The following is an 18,748-nucleotide window of genomic DNA, read 5'->3' as shown; positions in this document are numbered from 1 at the left end:
TGCATATTGATGGATTCTGAATGGCCTGTAGAATTTCCACAGGGAACATTTGAGCATCCAAGTGTTCTGATTCTTCTTCATTCAGCTTTGCCAACTGGATTTTATTGAAAAAGGTCTTGATATTCTTTTGTGTATCTGTAAATCTTATCATAAAAGCTTCTAAAACCATAGAATTGTCCTTTTCTATAAGAAATGTTAACTTTACTTTGCAGGATTCAAGTTTATGAGGAAGAGTTTTACTTGACTCATTGCTATGCCATGGCACTTCTACATTCCTTCTTGATTAAATTCATGGTTTTCACTAACATGTGCTTTAGCATCTGCAATGGGGCATCACAGAAATAATGCTGGTCTTTTATTCTAATTGTTGTAGCCTCGTCTGCAGAAGGATATCAGGGTGGCCTGCAATCTTGCATTCCTGATGGCATTTGCACCTCCCAAAAACATGGATGGCCCCAAACTGCAAACCAAGATGAGCACCTGGACACCTCTGAACCATCAGCTTATGAATGACAAGGTAAGTCCCATACAGCTGAGTCAGATATAAGCCAAATCCTGCTTCCCTTACTCATGTGAGGAGACTTTAATGCAAGTCAGTCAAGAATGATATAGTCCCATAGTTAGAATCCATCCTATTATTTAAAGGTAGATTTTTCTACTGCGGATGAGCCAAATCTTCAAGTCCTTTATCTCATGGAAGTCACTGGGAGTTTTGCCTGAGTAAGGAATCAGTAATAATTGTTTAAAGACTTGAGGATTTAGCCCAGTAATATTAATTTATGCTGTATTGTGCATAAACTTTCAAAATAGAATTCCCTGTGTCTTTTCTTCTATTTTCTTGCCACTTGGGTTACTTTAAAACTACAAATGTCTTTGAATTGTTTAAGGTGCTGGACTGATATCCTTAGGGACTGAAGTCTTCAGTTGAGCCACAGAACAAGTACAGCACAGACAGGGCAGTGCAGGCTTCACCAAATGGTCAGTGTGCTTCATCTTGGACCAGAGAGGTTCGTGGTGCGTGGCCACTCTGCTGAGATTCCCGCCAAGGGTGCCAGATATGTTAGAAGTCTTAAGGAGGTGCCCAGTTTACAAGTAAAAATAATTTTTTCCCTAATTTCAAACCCTACCAGCTATAGCTGGGGCAAGTGCAGCTGGGCTTTCACACACATCATCACCAGTAATATTCTTTCATCAGAATTTAGTTAAGAATTCCCTTGATAATGTTCCAGAATATAATCTGCTTTCCCATACCTGTGCTGGTTCTGCAGGGCTGACAGGAGGAAAAATAGAAAAAATATATTTATGACCACTAAAACTAACAGATACTACTCTCAGTACACACAGGGAGCAGATCTGTCAAAAGAGAAAGTGCCATTTTTATGTAGTCATTTTTCTGATCTTCTGCACTTTTAAAAGGGATCAAAGTGAGAAGAGAAAGGAACTTCGAGTCCTGAGGGGCAGAGTAGAAGTCCTAATGATAGAATCATAGAAATGTGGGGCTGGAAGGAACCTCGAGAGGTAAAGTAGAAAGAGATTGGAGAAGAGAAAATAGATGCTTAGGATGGTGACTTGTAGTAAAGAAGGCAGTGAGGGACAGGAGTCGGAGAAGATCAGAGTAAAGATAAAGCAGAGTCTTGCAAAGCCTTGAAAGAGAGGACAAGAAGCTCAAACCTGATGTGGAAGAGGAGGAGAAGCCAGGGGACAATTATACTGATTTCTGGTAATTTGTTTCCAAATGCCTGGAGTAAGCAGAGCTTCTTGGCAGAATTGGCTCAGCTGTATTCCTAAGAGTACTGAAAGCAAACACGGTATCTTTCTTTGATCAGAGGCCATTAACATTGCTTTCAGCTATGAAATAACTCCCCTGTTTCACTTAAATTTTCCAAACCAAAACTTAGATCTTTGACTATATATCATTTTCTTGTGGCAAATGTTTTCAAAGTTGAGCCAATAAAAGGCTTACTAGAGGGCCTCTTATTTTGCCAAGTACCTCGTGCAAATAAAACAAAACAAATAATAACTGGAAACATGCAAAGAAAAGAAATGTCATTTTTCCACCCCTGCTGAGAGAGTCAGAGTTAGGGTTGACAGTTGGACTGTACCAAATGTCAGCACTGATATTGTCTTTCTCTGCAGGAGTCTTTCTTGCTGGCTGCCAAAACAACATGTTTGGAGTTTGCAATGATGAATAATATTTTCCTAGTTATGGTTAGTAACTGTTTCAATGTGCACTTGTGAGTTGAGTGAATGAGCGTCTCCCCTTTGATCCTTATGACAGAATAGCTACTGTATTCTATACTTCCCAGTGCACTCTCCTGAGTGATGAAGGCAAGAGTCTGATGCTTTCAGTCTGTGTCCTAGTGGATAAATGCCCACATCACAAAACCACCACTACACTTGGCACTAATTGTGCCTCTGAGTGGTAGTCTCTTCAGACAGGAGCTTCTCGGGAGCGCTGTATTCACTAAAAAAAAACAAGCCCTAATATGAATAAAGGGTATAACTGTCAAATGAACCCTTTAAGGCCCTGATCAATGTGAATGGAATAGGTGGACCCATGTGGATCCTATTGACTTCTGTGGACTCCATAACGGTGTAAGAATTTCCCTGCAAGGACCAGATGGCAGTATCGAGGACTCATGTTTTACAGGATATGTAGATTCTTTTTCAAGCTGGAGTTTTTTCCCTGACACATACTGAATCACCTCTATGTGTTCTATTTTATTTGTTTCTGTGTTTGTTTGTTTTTTAAACAGGTATTTGAAGAAAGAAGAGCCTTGCTTGGAAAATGGGTGAGGTTTTCTCTTTAAATGTATGTGTTGGTTTCAGAACTAATGAAGAGATGACTGGGATGTGAATTTTAAACACATTTCACTTTTCAAACAATGAGACTAATTTTCAGGGTATAAGTGTCAGAAATGGACAGAGTGTACTGTTGAACCTCAGGTGAAACATAAAGCGGCTAATTCATTCCTGGCATAACTTCGGAGGGGTCATGAATTTGAGAAATCTGGCCTGGTATTTAGAATGATTTGTAATGGGATGGGAAGCCCAAAGAAAAGTTTATGAAGAAGTCTTCAGCAAAGATGTTTGATGTTTAAGGCTGCGAGTTTCACGGAAGTCATGGATTCTGTGACTTTCTATGACCGCCGTGACTTCTGCAGCGGCCAGTACGCCTGGCTCAGGGGCAGCTCAGGCAGTCCCTGTGCCAGTCGCACCAGCTTCTGCTGGGGCAGTCTCGGGCCACCGTGCCCTTATCCCCCATCAGCAGCAGAGTTTGGGTGTGGGAAGTGGCAGGGGGTTCGGACACAGGATGGGATGAGGCGGGCTCTGGGTGGCGCTTACCTGGGGTGGCTCCCCGGAAGCGGCAACATCCCCCTTGCTCAGCTTGTAGGCGGAGGCGTGGTCAGGTGGCTTTGCGTGCTGCCTCCGCCTGCAGGCACTGCCTCCACAGCTCCCATTGGCCATGGTTCCCGTGTTTACTTTTATTTTTGTTTACTGCCCATGACCTGTCCATAACTTTTACTAAAAGTACCTGTGATTAAAACGTAGCCTTACTTATGTTTAGATAGTGCTATAAAAGGCCAGGAAGGCTTTTTAACACTGGAAATAGATAGATAATAAGTGTGATTTATCCATGATAGTTATATGGCCATGTTACCTGAGTACCTCTCAGTCTTTTAGTGTTATCTTCACAAGATGCTGGTGAGGCAGGGTAGTGCTATGATCCCCATTTTATAGATGTGGAACTGAGGCACAGAGAGACTAAATGAGTTTCCCAAGGTCACACAGAGTCTGTAGCAGAGAAGGTAACTGAACCTGACTCTCCCCAAGTCCCACACTAGCACTCTAACCACTAGAGAACCCTTCCTGTCCTGTAAGGGAAAATCAAATGAATGGAACAGTTTTGGAAGAGCACCTGTAACATTCATCCTGTGCCAGATGAACAGAAATAAACACACAAGAAAGAAGCATTCAGTGAGAATGAATTCAGCTATGTATATTTGTCATCTTCAATGGTAACTGCATGGCTGAGCTGCATTCAACACTTTTTCAAAATGTAGCCAGAAGAATAGGTGTCGGGTATGTGGCCCCATAGATATACAAGTCAAATAGAAGTATAAAAATGATGATGCTTATCTCCACTGTGTTGTGATCCCCAATTCTAGCATAATAGCACTGTTTGAGTAGTGTAGCTATATAAGTCTAAAAGGTCACAGGTGTTAAAAACTTTTGTGAATAAACTGGTCTGTTAAGGACAAATATTTTGTATTTAAGTTCATTGTGACTGTTCACAATTACAGGAAACGTGCCTTGTGTAGCTATTTGGCACATGTATGTTTAGATAATAAAGAATGTACTCCAGTTTCAGGAAATAAAATAATTAAGTTCTGATTGTACAAAAATACTTGTTTGCACCAGAGCTCAACAACTGCCAAACACAAAAATTGAATTTTGAAAATTGCAGTTTCTATTTTAAAATGTTCCCAGAAAATCTGAAAGGAAAAATACAAATGGTTTAGCACGTATGTTACTAGCCACGGGCTGTAAAAGTTGAAAAACTAAAGCCCCCTTCTCCCAAAATGCAATGCAATCTTCTGAAAGGTTAAGGATCTGACACTGCAAATGATACGTTAGTAACTTTGCTTATGTGCTTAGTTCCTTTGGTCTTGATTCTGCACTGCCTTGCACCTTTCAACAATATTTACATCTGTGAAAAGTGAGTGTAAAACACAAAAACGTAGGCCACCCCCTGCTCTGCTCATGGCATAAGGACATGTGGGAGGCATGGCTGGAGCACTTTGGGTTTGGGAGGAGACATGGCCAGAATGCACTGAGCTCTGATTATTCCATACTGCTGGACAGCTCCATGGGAAGTATGGATGGCATAGCAATAGTCCCCAGCCGCCTCCAGAATTCAAAAAGCCACTTTTGTCCCCCTCTCAAGGTAGGCTTACACTGCAATTAAAAGCAAATATCTCCAATGCCGGTGATGGGAGAGTAGATTGGGAGGGTTCTGAATTACCAAAAAAGGATTATCTGTAGTGTCAGGCTGGTGGGTCTTGCCCACATGCTCAGGGTCTAACTGATCGCCATATTTGGGGTTGGGAAGGAGTTTTCCCCCAGGTCAGATTGGCAGAGACCCCGGGTTTTATCTGCAGCATGAGGCACAGGTCACTTGCAGGTTCAAACTAGTGTAAATGGTATATTCTGTGTAACTTGAAGTCTTTAAATCATGATTTAAGGACTTCAGTAACTCAGCCAGAGGTTAGGGGTCTATTACAGGAGTGGGCGGGTGAGGTTCTGTGGCCTGCAATGTGCAGTTTAGACTAGATCAGTGGTTCCCAAACTGGGGTTCGTGAACCCCTGGGGGTTCGCGAAATGTTACAGGGGGTTCTCGGAAAAAAATTCCCTAATGGCGGACAGAGCTGTCCCTAGGGACCCTGGGCAGCATGGGGCCAGCAGCCCGGAGCCGCTGGACTTCCATGAGCTAAGCAGATCAAAGCAAGCCTATCTATCACACTGAGGAGATTTAAACTTCAAGATTCCTTATAAGAAATGGAAAGGGAGGTGGAAATTTTTTGCTGTTTTTAAAATTAAATAGGCAGCTAGTATTGTTTTTTTTTTAATTATTATGAAGAACAAGTTTAAGTTTTGTTGTAATGTGCATTGTTTGCCTGGACTGCTCAAGACCTGAATGCTTGTGTAGGAGGAACTCTTTGAGTTGGCTTCTTAGATACCTTCATGATGTTTCACATCTGATACTCCTTGATAAAACATAGGAGCCTTGTCTTATAACAGGCTTATTCAAAGTGATACAAGCTACGGAAGTGAGATCTTGGAAGAGTGTTGCCGTTTTCTTAATGTAATAAAAATACTGTAATGATAAATAATAATAAATAATAAATAGTGTGTAATATGCATGTCATAAAAACACATTTTATATTTCCCAGATCTCTGCTTTTATAATTTATACTCAGATAAAGGAGAAAATCCCTGGAAATATTCATTTTTAGGAGGGGGTTCGCGAGACTTGACATTTTAGTGAAAGGGGTTCACAGTTTGTTGAAGTTTGGGAACCACTGGACTAGATGATCATGATGGTCCCTTCTGGCCTTACAGTCTATGAGTCTTTACAGTGGGGTTAAGTGGGGGTGATTGGCACAGGAGATGAGAGAGTTTGTCTCTGCTAGAATGTGACACAGTGGCTGCAGAATCCAGTCCTAGGTTTGAGTGCCTGGATGCATGTGATTCTAACTCAGTGATACTCAGACCTCAGTGGTTCAGGAACGAAATTAGCAATCAGCATTACCCAAAAAAGCCGCAGTAGTGTGAATTTATTGTTTCATTTACACACACACACACACACGCTCATAGATATATAATTATTCTCACCATAGGCTCCGACTCTGTGGGTGCTCCGTGGCTGGAGCACCCACGGGAAAAAAGAGCACCCATGGGGAAAAATTAGTGGGTGCTCTGCACCCACTGGCAACCAAGCTCCCCTCACTCCCTGCCCCTCCTTCTCCTCCTCTTCCCCCTCGTATGAGCGCGCCATGTCTGTGCTCCTCCGCCTACCTCCCAGCGTTTCCTGCCCGGCCGCTGCCAAACATCTATATGGCAGTGTTAGCTCGCTCCAGGAGGGAGGGGGAGGAGCGGGAACATGGCTTGCTCAGGGGAGGAGACGGGGAAGAGGCGGGGCCAGGGCGGGTATTTGGGGAAGGAGTTGGAATATTGGCAGGGAAGGGGCAGAGTTCGGGCGGGGACTTTGGGGAAGGGGTGGGAAGAGGCAGTGCAGGGGCGGGGCTGGGGGCAGATGGGGAGTCGAGCACCCATGGGAAAGAGGTGAAGTCGGTGCCTATGATTCTCACAGCAAAATGACTGACCAAGTATTCTACAACTGGTTAATAACATAGTAAAAACATCCTGATTGGTTACTGACTTAGATTGATTAATAATTAAATCACACAATGTTTTGTTATCATGTGCTGCAAAGAGCCGCAGGAGGTGCATTAAAGAGCCACTTGTGGCTCCCGAGCCTCAGTCTATGTATCACTGTTCTAACTCCTGTGAGCTAGTATGACATGTGCATGCGATCATGTCTGCCTCTAATAGTTAGCCTGAGGAACTGTAACAGCTTGCTACTTGAAAGGAGCTCTCCTTCAGCTGAAGTGGTAGAGAGAGGGAGACCCTTCTGTTTCGGTCCTGAAGGTCCTCCTTGGTGCTATCGCTATTGACGTGCTGTGGTATTGTATATGTGTAGAATTACAGACAGAGAGCCGTACGTTCACTAGTGCAACATCCAAAATAATTTTAGATCACATAGTCCTTGTGGAGTCCTTGTTCTCATGTGCTTGGAAGAAGACACAAAAAAGGGGAAAATATTTAGCATTAGAGCAATAGAGAAGGTGCAGCACCTTGCAAAGACTAATCCAGTTAAACTGGTTGGATTAATGTAATCAAATGCAAGAGGAGGAGCTGTGACGGAAGGTAAACAAGGGTAAGGGTTGTGTCATTCTTATATGGTTAATACTGAAAAAAGAGACAAATTATGCATGCTTAACTGCTTTGCTGCTGCTGAATATATCACCTTGGAAAAGAAGCTGTGTGTTTCCTGTGCTGCTGACCATATTGCATTAATTTCAGGAGAGTGGGCATTTAAAATGCAAGTACAGAAGTCTGCTGGCAAATCCATCAACAAAGCAGTCAGGACAACTGGGGATACTGAAGTTATACTTTATTCCAAAATTATGAGAGAACGTAAAGAGTGAATTAGGAGCAAACTTCCTGATCCATTAAAGAATGAGCTAAATTTGTTCCAATCACTTCAAACCAAGCTGCTGGTGTGGAAGACAGTAAACTAGTTAGCTCTTTGTCTTTATATTGAATAGAAAATTGGGAATTGTCATTGACTGACAGTTTTATCATCTCAGCGAACATGTTTTTATAGGAGCAAATTGTGAGGTGCCTCTTCAGTTTTTACTTAGTACTCTGGCAAAATCTCACTAGAGTTAAAGGTAATATGCAAAGGGGGGGAAATGGGTTGGTTACCTGCTTTGCTTCTTTATGATGAATAAAAAAGCCTTAAAGTTTGGGAACTTTTTCTGCTTGTTTTGTACCTTATTTTGGAGCTGTCAGGAATGCCAGTTCTGTCCTTTTCTGGTTCTGCGGGAGGACTTGTTGGAGATCTTAGAGAGGTGTTTGTGAGAAGGAGTAGGCTGATTGAATCTTTAACAAAGGCATCTTTTCTGATTCTCACATAAGTGAATTAAATAAATCCTAAAAACAATCAAACAACAGTTTTAAACAGTCTGAAAATAAATTGTTTTCCTTCTAAATTAATCAGGTTTCATCTGCATGTGTCTCTATTATCATAATCCCACCAGTTCTCCAGGTATCCATAGAATCTTCCAAGAAAAACAGGGTAGAATTTCTAATATAAAAATCCAGCTGAAAAAAACCAGTAAGTTAAGTCTTTCTTATCCATCACAAGGGAACAAACCTATTATTTATTTCCTTGAGATCACCTTTAAGTGAGAACTTCAAATTCCCATTGAAGTTAAGTAAAGCAAGTAAAGACCTCAGGATTTGGCCAATAGAGAATATGTCCTCAGTGCTGGAAAAGTTTAAGAACATAATAGGGCAAGCAGCACCCCAAAGACAACTCAGAAAGCTTCATTCTCAGTGAGCTGATTTGGAGAACAGGTAGGAGTCCGGTGGCACCTTAAAAACTAACAGATTTATTTGGGCATAAGCTTTCATGGGTAAAAATCCTCACTTCTTCAGATGCATGGAGAACAGGTGTTATTTCTGCTGATAGGGAACAGGATTGAGTAGTAATCAGTTTAAAATCTGGTAAGAAGCATTTCAGCCCTAGAATACCATCTTTAAATACTGCATTTCTAATGATTACAAGCTCCCATGGGATTCCCATTGGTCCCAACTGTTTGTGGAATGGTCTTCTTACATGTTTTCTAACTTTTGGCACTTTTTGCTGTCCTTTTGTATGGGACAGGGCTGACCTTGAATTTTCTGACATGAAGTGCAAGGATTGCCTGTGACTGAGTCATTCCCAGCAGGAAGTTCCTGCTATGCTCTCCCTTTCCATCTTTTACTGCTTACAAAAAGAAAAACCTACTTCATGGCTGTCGCTGTACTAACCCTGTCTACACGTCCCTAGCCCAGCTCTGCTTATGGACTGTCTCACTTTACTGCTCTCTGTACCAATGAATTTGTGATAGATTGATTACCTAAACGTGCTTGTCTTCCCACAGGTAAGGCCAGAACTTTTTAACCCTCTCCGTACACATCTGTCACAGGCATGTTGTCTTGGGGGTGCTAAGGAGAGGCAGGCTGGAGGTTAGGGTCTTAGCTGGAGATGTGGGTTCAAGTCCCTGCTCCCCCACAGAATTTCTATGTGACCTTATTTAGGCCACTGATTTCAGTGGAAGTTAGGAGCCTGAATACCTTTGAGGATCTGGGCCTTAGTCTCTCTATGCTTCAGTTCCCCTTAGGTAAAATGGGCATAATAGTATTTTTCTACTGCACAGAGGTGTCCTGTGGCTTTAAACACTATATACATGAATGTTTTTACTTCCGTGAATAGTCCAATGGAAGTCAACACCCAGGACTACTGTTGGGAATAAAGAGCCTTACACACACAAGTATTTCCAGATTTGTGCCCTGGAAGATGGATCTTTAAAGATGTTAAGTCACATGTTGCATGCATTTGCAGTTTCTTTTCATTTAGCCTTTACATTTGTCTGTGATTTCCACATCCTTTGCCCCGGAATGATTCACCAGAAGCGATGGCATATGTACTTGCGTTTACCTTGCCTTGAATATTAATCTTATTTTTAAAAAGCTGTATCTCTGGTGCCACAAAACCTGCATTTCCCTTTTTCAGTTTGACAAGTGGACAGATGGTCAGAGGCGAAGGATCCTGATAGATTTGTTGGAACGCTGCTCCCTGGCGCAGCAGAAATTCTGTTCTAAGCAGTTGCAGGACCGAGTTCCAGTTGAAGCCCTGGATTTCACCACAAAGCTTCCCAGAGTGTTGTCTTTATACATTTTTTCTTTCCTGGACCCCAGGAGTCTCTGTCGATGTGCACAGGTAAAAAGCAGCACGTATCTGGAACGTAAAAGCTACTTTCAAGTTAGTTGAGACTTGAGAGGACCTGTAAGGAAGCACCTGATTATTACAATATACTTGTGCCAGTGGCCTTCATAACAGTGCAAGAGACTCTTTATAAGTGCCAATGTAGAGGGAATTATTTGGCCATATAATCTAGTGCACAGAATTGTTGCAAGGTCATGGAGGAATGGGCTAGATGATCTCCATTTCAATGAGTCTAGGATTTAAGACAGTGTAACCATTGTGGCCAAGATTTTCAAAAGTGACTAGTGATTTTTGGGTGCCTCCATTTTCAGGAGCCCAACTTGTGACACCTTAAAGGCCTGATTTTTCCAAAGGTGAGGGCTTGGCACTCTCTGAAAATCAAACCCTTTAAGGCATCTGAAGTTGGGCGTCCAAAATAAATAGCTGCTTTTGAAAATCTTGCCCTCTTGTCTTATCTTGCTTTAAAAATCTTTTGAAATGCATGTATTGTGCTGTGTGCTGGCTTCGGGGGAGCAGAAATGCTCAAAGTGGAGCTTCTGAATAAGATGCTCAGTGCCAGGAGGAAGATAGTTTTGGAAACGACTTACCCAGAAAGGAGGGCCTCAGCAGTGTCAGTAGTGTCACTAATGAGTAAGTAAGTTAATGGTGCATTTAGCCTTAGGCTTGAAGGTATGCCATGTGCAAAGTAAATGCCTGGGAAAGTATATAGCAGCACACCGCCCTGGTGAAAAACCTTCAGAACTGGCCAGTCCAACTTGGGGGGGTCTTGTTTTTTTAAGATAGAAAATACTGAAGGATTTGTTCAGGCTGGAGTCTGTTCACGTGGTGGCAACGCAGGGATGTTTCCTTGGGCAAATTGGTTTCTTCCCTCCTGGCCTGTAATCTCTGAGGGTCACCCCGGTGCAGAGGGCCAGCTGGTGCAAGGCCTCTGCCCCATGTAAATGCCACTTACACCCCACTAACGGGGCCCATGTGTCTCATGCGTGCCTCAGCATGCATCAGGCACATGGGCCATACCAGTGGGGCTTAAGCGGGATTTAAGAAGTGTCTGGGGCTGGCCTTCTGCATAGGGGTGAATTACACCCCCAGTAAGCAGTCCCTGCCCATTTAAATTAAATGCATTGCTGGGTTCCAAGACCTGTGATCTACTCTTGCAAGGGGTTGACATGGTGGGGCTCGCAGTCTGCTTGATGTTACATGAGAGTGTAAGCTGAAATAGTTACGCCTTTGGCATTCACAGGTGAGCTGGCACTGGAAGTACTTGACGGAGCTGGATCAGCTCTGGATGCTTAAGTGCCTGCGTTTTGGCTGGTACATCAACTTCTCTCCGACTCCCTTTGAGCAGGGAATCTGGAAGAAACACTACATTGAGATGGTGAAGGAGCTTCATGTGACAAGGCCCAAGGTATCTCTGTCGCTCTGGAAGACGTGGAATGGAAGCAGAGAATATCTGAGCGTCAGGGTTGCTTCTTTTGGTTTGCCTCTCACTGGACAGCATCACACTTGTCAAACCAAAAGAGGATTCACTACTTAAAATTACTGCTTGGTGCTCGATATCATTCCTTACCATGCAATATGCTGCTTCACTCTCTCATCCTCATGGGGAGTCGAGTCAAGCTCTTACTAGCAAGGAGGGAAGATTGGTCCCATTGACTGCCATCCCCAATGCCTCCTCCTGTTCCCCCCACCTGCCCTTTGGGGTAATGTTGTGAAGATTCACCCTCCTGCATTTTGGGCCCTGTGCCCCTCCCCCCAATACACTCCTCCCCTTCCCCGCCTTGATTTGGGTCTCCCCACAGCAGAGGGAGAGAGAAGAGCTCCCAGCATCATCCCCGCCCCCATCAGCTAAGCTCTGGGGAGGGGGGCAGTGATTTGAATTACATTCCTTCCAAGACTTTATAGGAGACTGGGGTGGGGGAAAAACAAAATGCCTGTACGTTGGCCTGCTCTTTGGGTGTGGAGATGGTGACTCTCTCTCTCTCTCTCTCTCTGTCTCCAGATGCCACGTGTCATTAGATACCATTAGACAGCACCCTCATATCTCTCCCCCAAAGCTGGCAGATCTGTCAGCTGGGAGGCCGTGCATTCCCCGATAGTAATTTCTTTATTTTGAGATTCATTACTAACGATGCCCAATGGGTGGGAATGTGGCTGGGTGCTGAGGTTTATTTCCCCCATCCGTCTCTCTCCCATTAGACCCCTCCAAAAGATGAATTTGTGGTCATCGATGTCCAGCCAATAGCAAGAGACGTTCCAGAGACAAAACTATCCCTTTCCTCGGTTCTCCAATCAGCATCTGTGATAGGAAAGAGGACAGACAAGGAGAAAAAAGAGCTCCCACCATGGCGGTCCTCGGATAAACATCCCACTGACATTGTCCGATTCAACTACCTAGACAACTACGATCCGATCGAGCAAGTGAGGCAGGCGTAAGACGCTCCCGTCCTTCCTTTCTGCATTTTCTGTGGCATGGTAAAGGTAGCTGGCACTAGTAAGAAGAAGGAGGCTATTGGTGTCTGCTCAGGGGCATTTCTGAATAACGCAGCAAGGTTTAAGGGATTGTGCAGCTCTCACTAACAGAGAAAAATAAACATCCTGCTGGGAAGCTAATAAACACATTATCGATGTGGGACCGTGATGGCTCAAAAGAGATTTACATGCATATACACCGCTACCTCGATATAACGCGACCCGATATAACACGAATTTGGATATAACGCGGTAAAGCAGTGCTCCGGTGGGGGGCGGAGCTGCGCACTCCAGTGGATCAAAGCAAGTTCAATATAACGCGGTTTCACCTATAACGTGGTAAGATTTTTTGGCTCCCGAGGACAGCGTTATATCGAGGTAGAGGTGTATCTAAAAAGAACGACTAGCACCGGCAGTTACACTGTCTAGGATAGACTTACAGGAGCAATGAGTCCTCATGCTTCAGGGTGTTATCTGGTCACCTGCTGGGGTCAGAAAGACACTTTCCGCCATGGTATAATAACTCACAGCAAAGCGCATTAGGGCAGTTTCATGGTTTCTTCTGACACATCTAGCAGTGGCTATTTTTGGAGAAAGAATAATGGCTCAGCTGGACCATTGGACTGTCCTTGTGCAGCAGTTCCTGGGAAAAGAGGCTCAAGAGTGTCTTGAATCCCACCCCCAGCTATGCATCTGGGAAGAAATTCCTCCTTCTGCAGTGGGCCAACAAAAGTCCGGTAAACCAGGTAAGTCCCAATTAAACCCTCAAAGTTCATTGACCTTGTGTTGGCCCTCTGCAGTGGTGAATTTCACCCTAGGTGCATAGCCACTGTGAGTTTCAGTCCTACCTAGTACCCGTATGGGCTAATGCTAATGTACGTGCCTTGGTTCTTTTCGAAAATAGTTATGCTGGATGGACCCATCCTGGACATTTCAGAAATTCCCCATCTCCTAGTGAAATCCTATTATGGATCATTATCTTTAATCCGCATCACCTCGTCCTAGGGTTTAACATTGCTTCAAAGAGCTTTCTGCGTTCAATTTCACCCTCTTTCTTTAGCACCTTTCAAAAGCTCAGTCCCATCCTTCTTGGTAGAATTGACTGAAGACTTTATTAACCTCCTTTAACTGAGATACTTGTCCTTACAGATGGGTATTATTATTTTTTATTTGTAGTAGTAAATATTTATACTATGGTAGGATTTACACTATTCAGTCTGAATCAGGACCATGTTATACTAGGTGCTGTACAAAATCAAGAGACCGTCTTGCTTTGAAGGGTTTACAATCTAAAGACACAATGAGGCTAAGGGATGTGTCTACAACATTCAAACAGATGGAGCAGGTTCTGAGTCGCTAATGGTGCAATAAGTATAGGGAGTATTTATTCCTCCTGGGCAGGGTTTGAACCTGTGAACCATTTGTGCTACCATGTGTGTTATTTCGTGTGTAATGTTCTACCAAGCCCAGCTGTAATTACCAGGGATTATTTCAAGGAGAGAAATGAATTCCATGAGATTTGCTTGTTTATCAAAGATCTCCCTTTAATATCACTTAAGCTGTAAGTTATTTTTACCATAATGCCTGTTCTGGTTACGCAGTAGCACAGGTGTGCTGGTTTAGGTATCAATGTGACTTTTCGCTTGGGTAACCCATAGTTAGGTATTTCTTTTCCTTGGATCGATCACTGTCAGAATCCACTGCTGCAGACCCTTCTCTGAGCTACTCACCCTCGAGGCTGTATATCGTGACCACCATCCTTTAGGCTCAGGAAGACTGGCTGAGACTATGTTGTGCAATTCTGTTCCCTGATCAGTCAAGGAAATTATTGTGGAAGCAAACCAGGCCCTCCCGCAGGGTTGAAGTTGCTTATTATTATTTACTGTTTGTATTAGCATAGCCCTGGGCATGGACCAGGACCCCACTGCACCAGACACTGTACAAACACAGAACAAAAAATCAGTTCCCGCCCCCAAAGCACTTGCAATGTAAGTACAAGGACAACAGATGGATACAGACTTTGTACCTAGCTTCTTATCACTCAAGGCCAATTGTCCTAGGAAGTGACACACCAGCACCAGGTACTGTCACTGGGTAAAGCCTCTGTTTTTAACCTCCATGTGGTCATGTCAGCAGCACGCAACTGTCATTCATCAGCAGCGTGGTTTGGTCCTGGAAGGCAGGGTGTAGGGGGCAGGTGCTGTGGGGGAGGTCTAAGTCACATCTGCATGTGAATGAAGCCCTTGCTCTGTCCCCGTGTAACTTCTCTCTGTTTTCGCATATGATTATGGTTAATATTGCTCCATAAGTGTGCATGCTGTCACATAGTAAGAGAGCAAACTAAGAGAGAAGTCTCAAACTCCCAGGCTGTTTTATGCATTGATCTGGCCTCCTGCCTTTTTAAGATTTAAGAAAATAAAATGTTTCTAGTCTTTACAGTTTGGAAAAAAAAAACTTCCTAACCATGACCCGATTCTGTGCTGTCCTCCTGAATCCGCAGACAGGTTGAAACAAAAGTTCTTGAGAGATGTGGGAACTACTCCCATTCATCATCATAGGGGGTTTTAATTCAGCAACCTGTTGCTATTTAAATGGTAACATTGTAACCAATTTCACTGTGACTCTTTGTAGCAGAAACATTCAACTAATCCACTCCTTCCCCATCAGTGTCCCGGAGGGCACAGCTATTAATGGTGGAGTCCTGCCGGGCTTCCATTTCTCCACTCGATTCTCAGTCACTGGGCCCAGCTAAGGCAGTGGGAAGAAACAAGCTGCTTTCTGGGGGGCCCTTCTTGCTGTCTGCTCAGTAGGGCACAAATCTGTATAAAAACAAATAGACTGATGGAGGTCACTGGTTGGAGTGCAATCATAGACAGGGCTTAAAGGGGCTTAATGAAAGAGAGGGGTGATAGAACTTTGAGCATGTTAAATGAGAGGCATTGGGACATGTGGGGTGGGGTGGAAGATGGCGCAAAGTCAGGCGGGAATGAAGGAGACAGAGGGAGAAGTGAAGAAGAGTGGGAAGAGAGACAAGAGGATGGCAGGAGTTGAGTTATGGATTGCCTGGAAGGTATTATCAAAACTCCTTGATGGAGTTATAGCTGTGATTTATACTGTTGCTTATCTGTCTGTGTAATCTGTCATCATCATGATATCTCTCAGGTAGTCTTTCTATGTCTTGTTTTCTACCTGAACCTTCCTGGTAGTCTTTCACTTAGGTACAAACGAGGGCAGATATTAGTGAGAGTGGTTTTGTCTATTCTAGGGCATAAAGCAATGTTGCAAAGATGAAATGATACATTTTCATAGGAGACTTTTCATAGGAGCAAGCTGTCCAAGATCTCTCTGACTCCATTCTGATTGGGAAGGAACAGGAGAGTTTCTTTAATCCATTTGCACAGTTCTGCTGGAAGGCATCTGGTGTTGTGCAGCTTGTTGCCAATAAATCAGCAGTTTTCTCTCCCATTTTATCATGGATAAAGAATTCTGCTTCCAGTGCAGTGTTGGAATCCTGCCAGGTCTGTGGCCCAGTGACTCAGGAAGGAGTCCTGCTACTTCTCATGATGGCAGGTCAGCTGAAATGAAGGCTGGCCCCCTCATTCTGGCCTCTGGAAGCCAACACTAACTCAGATAATTTGTGGACACAGGCAGGCTCTAAAAACAATTGCATATTGTGCCGGAGCGTTTAACCAATAAGAAAACAATTACTTGAAGTAATTGTTCTGTCAACAGCCTAGGCACAGCTTCTTACAGAACAGGGATCGCTCTCGTGTGAAGGGAACTCCATTGCACTAGACCTATTAATTGTGACATCGCACCCTGTCACTCAGATTTCTCCACAGCTAGCCCAGCACTCATCATGTGTCATGGCTGTGCAAATTAAACCATCTGTTAGAGACAGGCAGATGGATAAACTCTGAGTAGAAGACTGGGCTGTCACTGTTTCATTTCTTCATAAATTCTTTTATTTTTTAATAATGTATTTTAAATGAATAGGCTCATATGGGTGCTGTCACTCCCCTCTACTGGATGGAATCAGAACTGCCCAACCATGTTTCATAGGCTCAATACTTTTAACAGCTAGTTAAGCTTCTTCTTTGGCTCAAGTGGTAGGAGCCTGTGCTTTTGGACCAGGAGAACTTGAACAACAGAACGTTGAAAGGTGACCAAATTCTTCACAATGAATAACGTATTAGATGGATTTTACCTCTTGGCTGTCCGTAAATTGTCTGCAAACAGTTTGATTTTCTTAATTTGTTATTTAAAGTCATGTGCCTAATAAATTCTGTGAATGGTTCTTGGTCTTCAGATTGTCTGTGAGCAGTTCCTTGTGAATATGCAATATCTGAACTGTGTTAGTTGGTTTTGAAGGATATGCAAGTCACATGATGGATGAGTGCAACTCTTAAAATCAGAGGAGTAGCCGTGATAGTCTGAATCTGTAAAAAGCAACAGAGGGTCCTGTGGCACCTTTAAGACTAACAGAAGTATTGGGAGCATAAGCTTTCGTGGGTAAGAACCTCACTTCTTCAGATGCATCTGTTACTCTTAAAATCAGATTTCTGGCATGAAGTCATATGATTTTGAATTCAAAATGTTCCTTTTAGGCTTTTATTTGTTTGTAAGGTGAGATATGATGGTGATGTGTGTGGTATAAGAATCTGGACAGAATAGGAAAGTATAGCCTTAAAATTTGCTGTTTCTGGGGGAAATTCTGCCTGTGAAATTATTCACTAGACTACTTGCAGAGACTGAACATAAAAGGAGAATCAATGTAGTCAAAGCAAATTTGCTGAATAACCCACATGAATATTTGCAGAAAATTGTTTGCAGTATTCATGTGACTCTAGTTGTGTCCTTGCTGTTGGTGTGAAGTTCCAAGTGGTCATGGGGTACAGCATACTGACTGCTCTGAAGTCCTAGGAAACTAGGTTTGGTACAATCATGTAGGGAAATTTTCTGTCGACCAGATTCAGTATTCCTTCATCCAGGTTCCAGACTGTAGGAAATTCCCATCCTGCCAATTGATTATATTAGCTTTTATAACAGCTCCATATAGACACACACAGAAGAAGATTTATCTGGTTGTATAAACAATGACTCATAGGAGAGTCTGGCAGACTAGGGCCTCGTCTATACTACAAGCTACATTGGCTTAACTAAAGGTGTGTTCTCAAATCAATTTAGTTAAACTGGTGCACACCCCAGGTGAACATTTATTTATACTGATTTAGTTGAAGTCGGTAAGGAGTCAACTCATGCTAACTTGATATAAACCAGGTTTAAATTGATTTTGAGTGTTCAGGCAGGGGTTTGCATCAGTTTAACCTAATCAGTGTAAAAACACACCTTTAGTTAAATCAGTACAGCTTGGAACGTAGACAAGGGCTAGAAGCCAGCTTAGTTTTATGGGGCTGGTTCTCCACCCCCTTGCCAGTATATTTGGCACCCACTTTGCACAGGTGTATGTCACTACATAAGGTGCTAGGGAGTGGAGAATCAGGCCTGTGTAGTTAAGATGGCCTGTACATTAAATGTGTGCAGTATCAGAGCCCACATTTCAAAAGCATCTTTGTTTTTTGCCTTCTGGTAAATGACTCACTCTTCATTTCACACACAGAGATGCAGGGAGAGAGGTGTGATCTATACGTTACAGTACAATACAACTTTATTTTGCATCTTTAATACAAACTGTGTCCCAAAATGCTTTAAAGAGTTACATTATAGTAATGGAAGAGAGCAGCTTACAGGTTTACATAGGGCAAGGGAGAAAACAGGAAAGTAGATGAGCCACAGAGACACAGGAAGGCTGTTACAGATGACGAGAGCTGCAGAGAAGAGCGCTCTCAAGCCTACATTGCATGAGAAGGGATTGGGGAGACGGATGATATTGCTAGCAAAGGAAGCCTGAACTAGATCTGGGTTATCTCTCAAGTTTTCTTTGTATTTCAGCAGGGATTCCTCCTCGTCTCAGTTAACACTATTCCTTTCCACTTTGCAGTAGAAAGAAAGGAGGAGGACTTACCCCAGACCTCAGCCGGCAAGCAGTTGAGAAAAAAAGGAAACCGAGCTGTGCATCTTATAAGCTTCGGAAAGCAAAATCACTGGCAAGTATCTCTAGACCCTGACTTTCTCAACACAGGTCCTAAGTCCTGTTGG

At 43.2% G+C, this 18,748-nt stretch overlaps 1 protein-coding gene across 2 annotated transcripts in view; it reads left to right on the top strand.

Annotated features, from left to right (window-relative positions):
* Window positions 1-421: 421 nt before the first annotated feature.
* Window positions 422-18,748, top strand: part of FBXO16 (F-box protein 16) — a 32,627-nt gene continuing 14,300 nt past the window's right edge. For both annotated transcript variants that reach the window (XM_024203535.2, XM_024203534.2), the window contains exons 1-6: window positions 422-517; window positions 2,757-2,792; window positions 9,908-10,114; window positions 11,361-11,525; window positions 12,317-12,549; window positions 18,591-18,696. In XM_024203535.2, coding sequence (XP_024059303.1) covers window positions 422-517; window positions 2,757-2,792; window positions 9,908-10,114; window positions 11,361-11,525; window positions 12,317-12,549; window positions 18,591-18,696 — 843 coding nt within the window. The remainder of the gene's footprint in view (window positions 518-2,756; window positions 2,793-9,907; window positions 10,115-11,360; window positions 11,526-12,316; window positions 12,550-18,590; window positions 18,697-18,748) is intronic.

Source organism: Terrapene carolina, unplaced genomic scaffold, assembly GCF_002925995.2.
Source record: "Terrapene carolina triunguis isolate 2854851 unplaced genomic scaffold, T_m_triunguis-2.0 Scaffold228, whole genome shotgun sequence".
Lineage (NCBI taxonomy): Eukaryota > Metazoa > Chordata > Testudines > Emydidae > Terrapene > Terrapene triunguis.
This window is presented reverse-complemented; position numbering and strand designations above follow the sequence as displayed.